Here is a 12,326-nt window from a genome sequence, read left to right as displayed (position 1 = left end):
TAAGCAATTCTCATATATTCTTCACTCATCCTTGTGGAATGTCTCAAGGGAGGGGCATCTCCCTGCTAATCTAAAGTCAACATTCCTCAACATCAACAACAGGAATTTCTAGTGTTCCTATTGGCATGAGAGTCTAGCGGTTGAAGTCCAGCCAGGCCTGAAGAGCCGTGTCCTCATCAGACCTCACTGCGTAAACACTGGCTCTGCACAGTTAATCAGAAAATGTACTCTAAGACAAGGACGCTTCAGAGAGGCTGTGTGGTCTCAGCTTTTTATCTCAACCTTTTGTATATATGTTTTAAATATCAACCTGACTAAAGTGTTTGTGTGTCATTTTTTTGCAGGTGGGTATGTTTAAGATCCATCCAGAGATCCCAGACTCCATGTCGCTGGAGGCCAAAGCCTTCATCCTGCGCTGCTTTGAGCCCGACCCGGACCGGCGCGCCACCGCCTTCGACCTGCTCACAGATGAGTTCCTCACCGTCACCAGCCGCAAGAAGAAGAGCAAGAGCAGCTTCACAGGTGGGGTCAGATCACAAGTTGCATGTTGAGGTTTTTCCTGCTTCATTTGATCCAAGGTCAGCAAAGTTATAGCTAGCCTTGTAGGGAACAGTCCACATAAGGTGATAAAAACAGAAAAATAAACTGCACTTTTACATTTCCTTGGTATCAAAATAAAAAGCATACATAAATATTAGTAAATAACTTAAGCTAAGAGGTGGGAAAGAACACTTATTTTCCTTGTTGCTGAGAGTTCGATAAGAAGGTTGATAACACTATTTGTAATATAAACATGAAAGTGGTTAGCTTAGCTTAGTAGAAACATTGGAAACTGAGGAAAACAACTTGTCTGGATCCATCCAAAGGCAGCTGCATTCACATTCAGAGTGGGAAACCATCAGTTTGTGTATGTAGCTACACCCAGTAAACAAATAAACCCACATACACCCCCATATGAGACAACAGTTTGTGGTTTTACACTTAAAGCAGACTTCATCTGAAAGACATTTTAACCTTCTGCCTCCCCAGGCAGTTTCAAGGCATTTATTTACTCCTGTCATATTTTTCTCACTCTGGGCTGACCATGGCTGCAAGTATTATTTATTTCACAAAATAAAAAAAAATTATAATAGTTGAATCAAGATTTACAACATCTTTCTAATGCGACTCTACAAACAATTGATATTGCTACTTTTATTAATTTTGTCAATTATCAATAACAAGCCTGTCAAACTGTCCAGGTTTAAGAGTTTAGGGAGTTAATGGCCAGTATCACACAAAGCTTTTTTTCAATGTTCATATGGATTTGTGACAATTTCAATTTGGAAATCATGTCTTGTTCTATGAGAAACTTAAAAATGTGCCAAAAAGGAATTGCTTGGACTAACTAGATTCTGTAAAACAAAAAAAAAAAACCTGAAACATCTGTGCTTCTTGCTACAACCATGAAGCCATTAGTGACTTATCTGTGACCAGCAGTCACAAGACAAAATTTAAGGGACTTTTCTGCTGAACTGGGATGACCTACAAGCTGTACTTATACGAGACAAGAAGTAAAATATCTAATAGGTTACAAATCTGATCATCTTTTCTGTCTCTGAAAAATTGTGTAATTTTGGTGATTTTTTTTTTAAAGACAGAATATATGCCTGGTACATTAGCACTCGAGTTTCTTTTATCTTAAACATTAACATGTAAGTGTGAGTACCAAAACAGTGTTTATTAATTGCTGCTATTCTTGTACATTTTTATATCACGTTTTCATCCTGCAGCCTGCTTTCTTTCTTCTTTCTTTTTTAATAAACTGTAACCACATCCCTCTTCAACGTCTGGATTTCAGAATAGTCTCACTTCTCGTTAGTAGTCATGTGACCTGGCACAAGTGCAAAGACTAGAAAATAGCTTGAAAGCTTGTGCCTCCCAGCATTCTTGGAAATGTTATTCTGCCAGTCTTACATATAAATCATGTTCTGTTTTGTTCTTGTTTAACTGCTGTTATTTTTTGGTTTTCCCCCTGCAGCTCTGTCACCAGGGTCAGGTGAGTAATTTTTCTCTCTACACTTATTCCCTTTTCAGACATATTTACCACTGGTGTGACTCCTTTATGAACTGCATGTCAGTTCCATGAAACATCTGCCTGTTTTCCTGAAGAGTATCCAGGCTAAAGTTTACATTTTTCCTTCTGCTTGTTGCTCCCTACCTCGTACGACTTTGCCCTTTCCAAGACTCCAAATAAACAGTACGCAGCAAGACGTCTTTCCAAAAGGTTGAATATCTTTATGGTCACAAATACGACACAAAATTGTAATTTGCTGCAAAACACATCAGATAGAGCTCATCTCCCTAAACATAATAACAGAGCAACATCAATTTTTGGCAGCTGAATCAAGATAGAGGTTTTCTTTTTCTCTTTTCTGAAAAGGAAGCCAATACTCCATCAGCACTTTCGTGAATTTCACCCTCTTGAAGCTTTAGCGCTCTTTGTTATGGAAGAACAACTCATTTTCCTGATTAATACAGAAAGCATCACACTTCGCTGCAATGAAGCACTGCATAAGATCTTTGATGTGTGTGTGTATAAGCAGGACTGAGGTTCAGTTTTATCTTGCGTTTGTCCTTCAGAGTACCTTCGCAGTATCTCCCTGCCAGTGCCAGTGGTGGTGGAGGACACCAGCAGCAGCAGTGAGTACGGCTCCGTCTCCCCTGACAACGACCTCAACACCAACCCCTTCATCTTCAAGCCCAGCGTCAAGTGCTACAGTGAGAGGGATGTCAAGGGGCCGAGGTCCCTCTTTCTCAGGTAGAGCAAGTGGAACATACACATGATTTAGTCACAGTGATCGTCGCAGCTGTCATTTATTGAAAATGAGTCTGCTTTGTCTTACACTGACATGATACCAGGTTATATTCATAGCCTTCTGACTCAACTAGTGATTAATACCAATGCAAATCTGCAGTTGAGTTTCTGTTACCCTGAGTGGTGGATTAACCCAGTACTCAAAGAACAAGAAGCAACCAAGCCTGACGCAGAGACTGAACAGCCATTTGAGTGAATATCCTTCATTTTTTCCACCCAGCATTCCAGTGGAGAACTTTGAAGACCACAGTGCCCCTCCATCTCCCGATGAGAAGGACTCGGGCTTCTTTATGCTTCGGAAGGACAGCGAGAGGCGAGCCACCCTGCATCACATCCTGACTGAGGATCAGGACAAGGTGGTGGCCAACCTCATGGAGGCCCTCACACAGGTTGGTGAGGGGCTGAAGGGATGGACGTCCTCACACATTATTGCAACATTTAAGAGTTAGACTGGATATGTATTGTAGATATCCAGAATATAATTCCTCCAAGTCAAAGACATCCATGATGTCATTTTTCCAGGACAAACTATGCCTCTTTTACCCTTCATGAGTTTCTTATAATCGATATCTACGGTGTATCTGCAGATATGTGCCACTGAATTATGACTAGTTGTAATTCCACTTTCAGATATATACATTTCAATTGTAACTACTCATATTTTTAATTTCAGATGTCTTTACTTCCCCTAAGTTCAAGATACATTGTCCTTTTTAGATATCTCAAATTAAGCTCAAACTGGTCAGAATGATATTCTAGATACCTTAAACAGGCATTCTGCCTTGTCAGAATGTAATTACAGACATCTTGCATTAGAGTTTTAACTTGGCAAAAAGACGTTGCAGATATCTGTAGTTACATCAGCAGCTAAAGCAAGTCGGAGGCGGCTTCCTTTTCAGACATACTGTTGCACTGTAACCGCATATGACAAGCCATTTTACTGCCATGTCAGAGCAGCCTGAGGCCAAAGTTATAGTAAATTTCTACCACATATTTCTAATGAATGAAGCTCTCACTCTCCACAAACTCCCTGCTGATGAGCTCGTTCTATTTCACAGCATTTTCCAATAATCTTATCCACAGCAGCAGCAGCTGCCATTACATCTGCTAAAACTGTTCAAATGCTTTGCTGGATCAACATCCAATAAGTAGTAGCACATGTGCAGCGTCATGTGCCACAAATCAGACAATTAATGACATTTGAGATATGTGCAACTTTTATTTTGACTAGTTAAAACTGAATTACAGATATCTATAACTGTTGCTTTGTCTGCGCTGATTTTTTCTGGAATGATTTATTTCTGTGTAGCCAAACTCAGCAATTAAAAATTAAAACAACTTGCTTTCCAGACATAGCAAGATCAACAGCGTAGTAAAAGTCTTCTACATCAAATACACCTAAAGCTCTGTTTTCACATCGCCTTTCTCCACTTTGCCTCATTCTCCTACCTCAGGGCTCTGAGGAGATGAAGCTGAAACCTCAGCTCATCTCCACCCTTGTGGCGAGTCTGGCTGACTTTGTTCGCATGGCGGACAGGAAAATCATCGCCAACACCCTGTCTCAACTCAAGTTGGAGCTGGACTTTGACAGCACCGCCATCAGTCAGCTGCAGGTTGTGCTGTTTGGCTTCCAGGATGCTGTAAGTGTTAACTGAGATACCCATCTAATATTGGAGAGCCAGGAAAACTGCTGCAGAGAGGGTCAAGAAGTAATTCAGTTCAGTAAATCTCAGCTAAATTTCATCTCACATCGCATCCCAATGGCCTTGTGAATTATTGATCACAATCGAAATATGAACCCTGACAACCCACAGTACTTTTCATGTCTTTGCTGCATGTCGTTCAGTTTACAATTAATTGTCATCAGCTTACCTAAGGATCAAATGTTAAATTGCAGGAGAAACAAACTGGTAATTTAAAGATTTGTTTGGTACTACAATACCCCTTACAAGCATCTCATTTTCAGCTCTCCTGCACCTGTAACATGTGATTTTCTGTCTATTATGCGTTCCTCGTTTGGATGTGCTTCTGGCCTCCGCATAATCCATGGGTTCTAAAGACTTCAGTATAATTGTTATCATTTTACATGAGCTGCAGACAGCAGCTGGTTGCCGTTCTCCTGGCACACGCATCAGACAGATAACTGTGAAATACTTGTAACCTTTAAGTGAGGCGATAAAAGGGGGATCTGTCAGAAATAATTGCACATTTTGTAAAAAGGCTCATCTGCTCTCCCCCTCAAAAATGCAGTTATGCAGATGAAATGACACTGGAGCAAGTGGTTGTTTTCATATTTGTAAGGGGTATTGCATAATCATGGAGGAATGTGGAGCTCTTACGCCCCCTGTTGGTCAGCAGTTCAAACAGTTTGGAGAGGATGAAGATACATATTGTGATTTGTGGTGCACGACTATTATCTACTAATAATGTTGTGAAATATTAGCAGAAATCGTGGTATTTTAAAGATCTCTTTGGGGGTATTTGCTTACTATAATCCTAAGAGCTTCAGTAAAAATAAAGACTGGACTTCTGTATTTGGTTTTCTTCAAGAACCAATAAGAAAAGTCCAGTTGCTTGCTCCAGATGACCATGACCTGGATGACTGAGAATCTGTGCAAACATTTCGGTTCTGAGTATGAAAACCTTTGCAATTTCAGGTAAACAAAGTGCTGCGAAACCACAACATCAAGCCTCACTGGATGTTCGCTTTGGACAACATCATCCGCAAAGCTGTGCAGACTGCCATCACAATCCTGGTGCCAGGTAGCATCATTAGCATCTTCACATGCTGTGTTTTTTGATTGGCTTCCTTCTCAAGTTTACCGTGTTGTTTTGCATTAAGGCCTACAAAGCCATCATCTGCTTCATTGTTACGGTTTTATTCTGAGAAACTTTTTCCAGTGAAGATGTCACTAAACGTCTCCTCATTACTTGCATTAAAGCTGTTCACTGACACCCATAATGATATTAATTATGGCTGCAACTGAGTGTTTTCATTATTGATTTAACTGATTAATCTTCCAGTATTAATCAATCACTGAGCAGAAATTAAAATAATAGCAGAATATTTTCATATTTGAAAATGTGGAACCAGTGACAGCTCCATAAATCATTTAAATGATTAGTTAACCCTCTGAGCCCCAAACAGTTCCTGGGTGATTTTTGCAGCTCTGTGGAGAGAAAACTCAAAAATGTCATTTGGGCAGTTTTACACTGTTAAATTGCCATAAATCATACAAAAAGGAAAAAAACCAAAGTAGGACTTAAATCAACAACCAAACTTGAATTTCTTTGATTATTTGCAAAAGTGTAGAAATACTGAAATTTACATGTACAACATTTTCAAAGTGTCGTCAGGTGTTACCAAAATTGGAAAAGAAAGGCTGACTCTGCATACTTTAGATTTTTATTAGTTTCCATACTGGTCTCCCAACTGCTCTGTGTAAACACAGTGTGCAATCCAACTCCAAGCCTCAGAGGTTTTGTTACGTGGCTGTTGATCGCAGCTGAGTCATTCATGGTGTCAGTTTTTTCTTACAGAATTTGGTGCAAACTGTTTATTCTTGTAAAATATTCAAATGAGATACAGCATGTAGAATTAAATTATTTTAATGAAATATCAGAATTTTACGCTTAGATTTGATTTAGCTTTCCAACGAAATGGCATGTCACAGATGGTGCATTCGTAGACCATCGGAAAGTTGAAAATCCAACGATTCTTCCAGTTTTTACAGTTTCTGGCTCTGATGAATGGTGTCATTTTATCAAAGTTTTTAAAAATAGCATGTCTTTTTCAGAGGGTTAAAGGATCATTTAAATTAGTTTCATGTCTGTTCATTGATACCCATTTTAATATTAACTGGGACTGGAACTGTGAGTGTTTTCAGTATAGTTTTACTTGATGAATTTACAATATCAATCATTTAACTGAAGCTGAAATAATAGCACAGAAGTCTGATATTTAAAGATTTGGAGTGAGCAGTGTCTTCCCAATATAACTGCTGAAGTGATTAAAATTACATAAATTGTTGTAAGCTGAATTGTTTTGTTTTTTTTAAATTTAATATTCAAATATATTCATGCATACGTGTGTGAAATCTGATTACAAGGCAGGTTCTCTTGTACAGTTGTGTTTATCAGTTCCATGATAGATATGTCATCAGACAAACTGCACCGCATCCATCCTGCTGCTGGTTTTTGCTCAGTTCTGATCACAGTGTCTTCTGTCTGTTCAGAGCTGAGGCCTCACTTCAGTCTGGCCTCAGAAAGTGACCCGGCCGATCAGGAGGACGTCGACGACGACGCTGAGCCTGACAGAAACTCCACCCACCAGAGCCGAGTGCCTCCCGTTGCCGCTCACGACGACACGGTGGCCACGTCCGGAGTGAGCACGCTCAGCTCCACCGTCTCCCATGAATCCCATAACGCCCAGCGCTCTGTGAGCATGGAGCTGGGCAGGATGAAGCTGGAGACCAACAGGTAGACATCCACTGTGGTTTTACACATCAGCTGCAGCAGCAGTGCAGGATCTCTTCATTTATCAGCCACATTATTTTATCTGTTGAGCTTTTAGTCAGCTTTTGATTCATCTTATGAATTATTCATTTATTCACTTCGGGGTAATACTCTGTCAAATAAATCCTCATGTTTAATTTCCTCTACCTGCTTGACTCCAGGCTGCTGGAACAGCTGCTGGAGAAGGAGAGAGAGTATCAGGCCATCCTGCAACAAGTGCTGGAAGAGAGAGAGCAGGAGATCAGACTACTGAGGCTGCGATCTGAGCCCGCAGGTCTGTACTTTAATCTAACTCACCTTTTTAACCGTCTTTAAAACTAGCACCATCTTTGCTGCTGCTTCCATCTGCTTTACATTTTACAACCAGCTGTGATTCACTGACTGTAGTTTCCATTGACAGCTGGGCTGTAATACATAAATTAAAGAAACGCTAAAGAAACGCTCTCTCATCTTGCCTGTATTACTGCGTATGTACAGCAAAATGACAATAAACTTGATTTGATTTTGATTTGATTGATTTGATAAATCAAATATATGTTGTACTGCATCCAGCTCATGTTGGTTGAAAGTGCAGAGGACTGGCCATTGGTGCATCAGACTGTTTTCCCTCCAACTCACCCAACAGTTTATACAAGTCATGACATGAACAGTGCACCTAAACAGCTTTCTTATTGCCTACTCGAGGTGCAAATTGGGTGACGTTAAAAAAATAATGCTGTAAATGCTTATACAAGGAATATCCTTATAGAATGGCTGCAAGACAGCAGTATCAGCACATCAGCAAGTCAAGATGCATGTGATGCTGGAGTTACTGATTGGATTAGCAAATTGAAATAAGATGTCACCCAATTTGCACATCGAGTAGGCGAGAAGAAAGCTGTGTTCATGTGCACTCTTCATGTCATGGCTTGATTTGTCACTATAAATAAAGTCCTGCGCCTCTATGGTAGCAACCATGGCTAGAAAAAGAGATAACTCAGATACAACTTTGTGTGCAGTATAACAGCAACAACAACAACAAAGTCGTAATGCCATAAATCAGATGCACCAACATTAGATCTCTTTGATTATTCCTTTTACAAGAATTGAAATAAAAACAAATCAACATGTAGTACAAAAACACCCCAAGTGCCCTCAGATGTTATCAGCACTGGCAAAAAAAAAAAACGTGGGCTCCACATGCCAAAGATGTTGAGCTATTTGCATTGTTACAACCTCTACAAAATCTCTGTTTTTCACACTACTCTGTATATCTGAAATGTGTCTTCCAACAAGCTGCTGACCACTTCTGACCGTTCCTCTGTTTACCTTTTATACGATGCTCTATTTAGTTTATTGAACAAGTATATTTGAGTTTCCTCGAATTTCTTTCCATGCTAAATTGTTTAATTTGGGCTCTTTTTTTTTGTTTTTTTTAAGATGACATGTTTTGAAGCCATTAGTGGGTTTTGGGGTTTCAAGGGTTAAACAGTCTTAGGTGTGCAACCATTTTCTGTCCTTGTGTTGCAATTTAGTTGAAGCTCAACTACCTGTTGATGCTGAACCAAGATCAAAAATGCAGAAGATTTAAGAATGAATAATATCAGACTGAACTTGTTGAAACGGGCTCTGTGTGTTAAAGGAGTCTTCTTCTCATTATGTCCTCTACTAGATGCCCCCACATCATCAGATGACCTGGAGGAAGAGAGGAGCCCACGTGCAGAGAGACAGGAAGACCCCGAGCTGAGCAGCTGGCTGAGGCTTTATGGTGCTGACGACGACTCCATAGACAGGGTGGGTGTCTGCTTTGAGATATCAGAGCTGGTGGTCATCATTCTGTGACAACTGTTTCATATTAACACAGTGAGGAAAAATAAAACTCTTTATACAGCCCATGATAAATCACTTTGACTAGATACTTTGCAATGAGATTAAACTCTAAAATGAAGTGACTGTGCAGAACAGCTTTCTTGAATCTCATGTAACTATGTTGTCTTGGGGTCCTAATTTCCTTCATTTTGTTTCTCTAGATACTGAATGAGGAGTATACGTTGAACGACATCCTCCACGATGTAACAAGAGACGATCTGAAGAGTTTAAGACTGAGGTAGTAAACCCCCCCTTTTTTTTTTAACTTCTTAATACAGTTTCACTTCTGTATTCAGTGCTTTATAATACAAATACATGCTGACACTTGAATCTGTGCAACAGGAACACAGAAAGGAAGCTGTGACAGCTGTCTGTTGCAGAATGGTTTTACTTTCCTGTACTTACTTTATATTAGCACCGGGCAACTTAGGACATTTATGAGGACTGTTTAGTATTCACATACAGTTACTTCTTTTGGATTTTTCACAATGCAAGTTGCATGAAACTGCTCACAAGTTCCTGAATGTGATTTGATGAGCCACACTTTGGGTCTGAATGTAGTTCTCCAAGCCTAAATTGCTTCAGAGGGGACACTAAATCTGAAAACTAATCGCATTCAGGAGGACTAATCAGAGCGCTGTGTAACTGATCACATCAGGCACGTCTATTAGAAGTCTACTACTCCTGTAGTGTTCACCTCTCTTTTAAATTACTTATGCCAACTTATAAGATCTTTGTTTATTATATGTAAATAAGAGTAAAACATTTTACAAAACATTCTTGTTAGACACCTTTAAAGTCTTCACTGGATGTTCAGGATCTGTGCATTTCTGTATTTGATTCCCTCCAGAGGTCTTATCAGAGATACATGGTGGCAAACGGCAACACTCACCCGTAGACTGTATAGAAAATGATTAGGTAGCCGCTGTTATGTCACTCATTAGTTTGTTAATTTAAAGACTGGGATTTGGAATTTGTCTTTCTTATGTGAAGCCAGACATAATAAACAAGGGTTGGATCTGACTGAGAACTGCTCTGCTCTATTGTCTGTTACTCTAAATGAGAACATATGTACTAAATGAATTTGTATTTAAAAAGACTTGAATGTAGTAATTCAGACCATAAACACACAATATTTGCTAAGGCAGCAGATCCAGTGAGAAGTAGTCCTTTTCTCATAGGCTTCTATACAATCAGACTTCCTTTTGCACCCAGAGGAGCTGCCCCCTGCTGGCTGCTTGAGGGAATGCAGGTTTAAGTGATTTCTGCATTGGCTTTCCTGTTAAGCCCTGTAGGCTACGTTAATCTTTTATATACAATCTACACCACCACAGCCGCTGTCAGTGGTATGGTCTCTGGGGTGTCTGCAGGTCTTACAGTCTTAAAAACAATTCAGGTATTAAAAACTTGCAGATTTAAATCCCCACTAGGCAGAAATCTGGAAGAGGCTAAAAAACAACAACACAATGCCAGACTTTGAAAATACAGCCTTCCTCCTGCAGCTGTCCCTTCTCTGTCTGAAGCGCTTCCCTCCAGACTAGCACACACACACACACACACACACTTCACACTCACAAAAATAGTTCAGCCCAAAGTCAACACTCATTATTCTTCCGTTATTGCTTTATACTGCTGGGAAGAATGGGAATATGTGTAGCAATGAATCATTTCTGATAATTTCTTGAAAATGTTAGCTTATGTTACCTAACGGTGTTTCCTCCTGTCCTTTCAGAGGTGGGGTCTTGTGTAAACTATGGAAGGCCATCACAGACTACAGGCAGAAGCCGACCTAAGGCCTTAAGTGGCGGCAAACCACTCAGAGAAGCCAGGACAACAGCAGCATTCTCCTCTTTACCTCAGTATTTATAAGAGCAAGTCTTTTAGGAGAATTACCTGTGTTCCCCGTGTGCGCAGAGCAGCTTTACACTCACACAAAAAAAAATCTCCTGGAGAATTTTATAATTTTGAAACACAAATTTTAGATATAAGGTCATTTTGAAAGCATGAATTCCTAAAAAAGTGCCACTAGTTTTGCTATGCCTGATGGACACAACACAGCTTTTGTTACAGGTGTGTTTAAAAATGACAATTGATGGAAATAAAAAAAAAAAATCTCTTGTTAAAATCTTGAAAACTGTCAAAAAACTTTTCTCCTATCTTTACAAGATGTAATGTTTACAAAACTGGAGACTGACCGTTTTCCAACCCAAGCCTGAGACACAAAATACTACATTCAGCAACATCTGTACTAATATTTTTATCATAACGCAATCATATCACTACTTTATTTAAATATATTTTAATTTAATTGTCATGGTAATCTGAAGGATGTCAGTGCATGCCCTCTTTTTGTTTTTATTTTTTTCAATCCAAACTGAGACTTATTTAATTTGTCGATGCTTTTTTCACATTTCCTTTTATAATATGAATCTCCAATTTTATTTTTCAGAGGCTTATTATGTAAATATTGTGTTATAGAATTGTATGTGAATGACATTTATGTACTTAAAAAAGAGACATTGCTAAAGATAATTACATCTCCATGTGGTTTGGACCAAGTCTATGATGAACACATGTGAAAAATGAATTGTATATTACTGTATTTTTTAGTGTCACAAATCATAGGAGATAATATTTAGTTTGCGATTAATATTACATCAGAACATTTGTTTTCATTGTTATACACTGACAGAAATTGTGTTTATCTTGCTTGTGTGGATATTATCATTCAATCAGATGTTTGTTGTATTGAAATTTAAAACAAATTTATATGAAAGAGCCTTGACTTCTTTTTTTTTCAACAATGATGTCAAAAACGGGGGAAATAATTGTGAGCAGTGTGTCCTTTTTGTTTCATATCTAAAATAATTCAAGATTGTTGTCATATTGTTAAAATAAAACTTTTCATCTTGAAGCTGTGAAAGAAATGTGTTTGCAGCATTCTTTAATAAATGGCTGTGGCTCAGACTTGGAGGCCCTTCCTACCTTTACTCCACTACTTTACCCGTCTAACAGGTACTGTGGGGTTTTGAGTGAGAGGCCTTTTGCGGACTTTCATTTCATGTCAGTTCTTACCGTATGCTCAGCTGCATTTCAGAGGGAGGTG

The 12,326-nt window shown here is 39.1% G+C and overlaps 1 protein-coding gene across 1 annotated transcript in view; it reads left to right on the top strand.

The window, feature by feature from the left end:
• map3k5 (mitogen-activated protein kinase kinase kinase 5) overlaps positions 1–12,143 on the top strand; it is an 86,080-nt gene extending 73,937 nt beyond the window's left edge. Inside the window, exons 20-30 of the mRNA XM_008279035.1 lie at positions 345–522; positions 2,021–2,038; positions 2,623–2,800; positions 3,078–3,246; positions 4,312–4,497; positions 5,515–5,620; positions 7,093–7,336; positions 7,534–7,646; positions 9,024–9,145; positions 9,382–9,458; positions 10,953–12,143. Of these exons, the coding sequence (XP_008277257.1) occupies positions 345–522; positions 2,021–2,038; positions 2,623–2,800; positions 3,078–3,246; positions 4,312–4,497; positions 5,515–5,620; positions 7,093–7,336; positions 7,534–7,646; positions 9,024–9,145; positions 9,382–9,458; positions 10,953–11,013 (1,452 nt within the window). The 3' untranslated portion in view covers positions 11,014–12,143. The remainder of the gene's footprint in view (positions 1–344; positions 523–2,020; positions 2,039–2,622; positions 2,801–3,077; positions 3,247–4,311; positions 4,498–5,514; positions 5,621–7,092; positions 7,337–7,533; positions 7,647–9,023; positions 9,146–9,381; positions 9,459–10,952) is intronic.
• The last annotated feature ends 183 nt before the right edge of the window (positions 12,144–12,326 follow it).

The sequence above is a fragment of the Stegastes partitus genome, unplaced genomic scaffold, assembly GCF_000690725.1.
Source record: "Stegastes partitus isolate 25-593 unplaced genomic scaffold, Stegastes_partitus-1.0.2 Scaffold142, whole genome shotgun sequence".
NCBI classification, from domain to species: Eukaryota; Metazoa; Chordata; class Actinopteri; family Pomacentridae; genus Stegastes; species Stegastes partitus.
The sequence above is the reverse complement of the archived record's forward strand: the minus strand, read 5'-3'. Positions and strand labels throughout refer to the sequence as shown.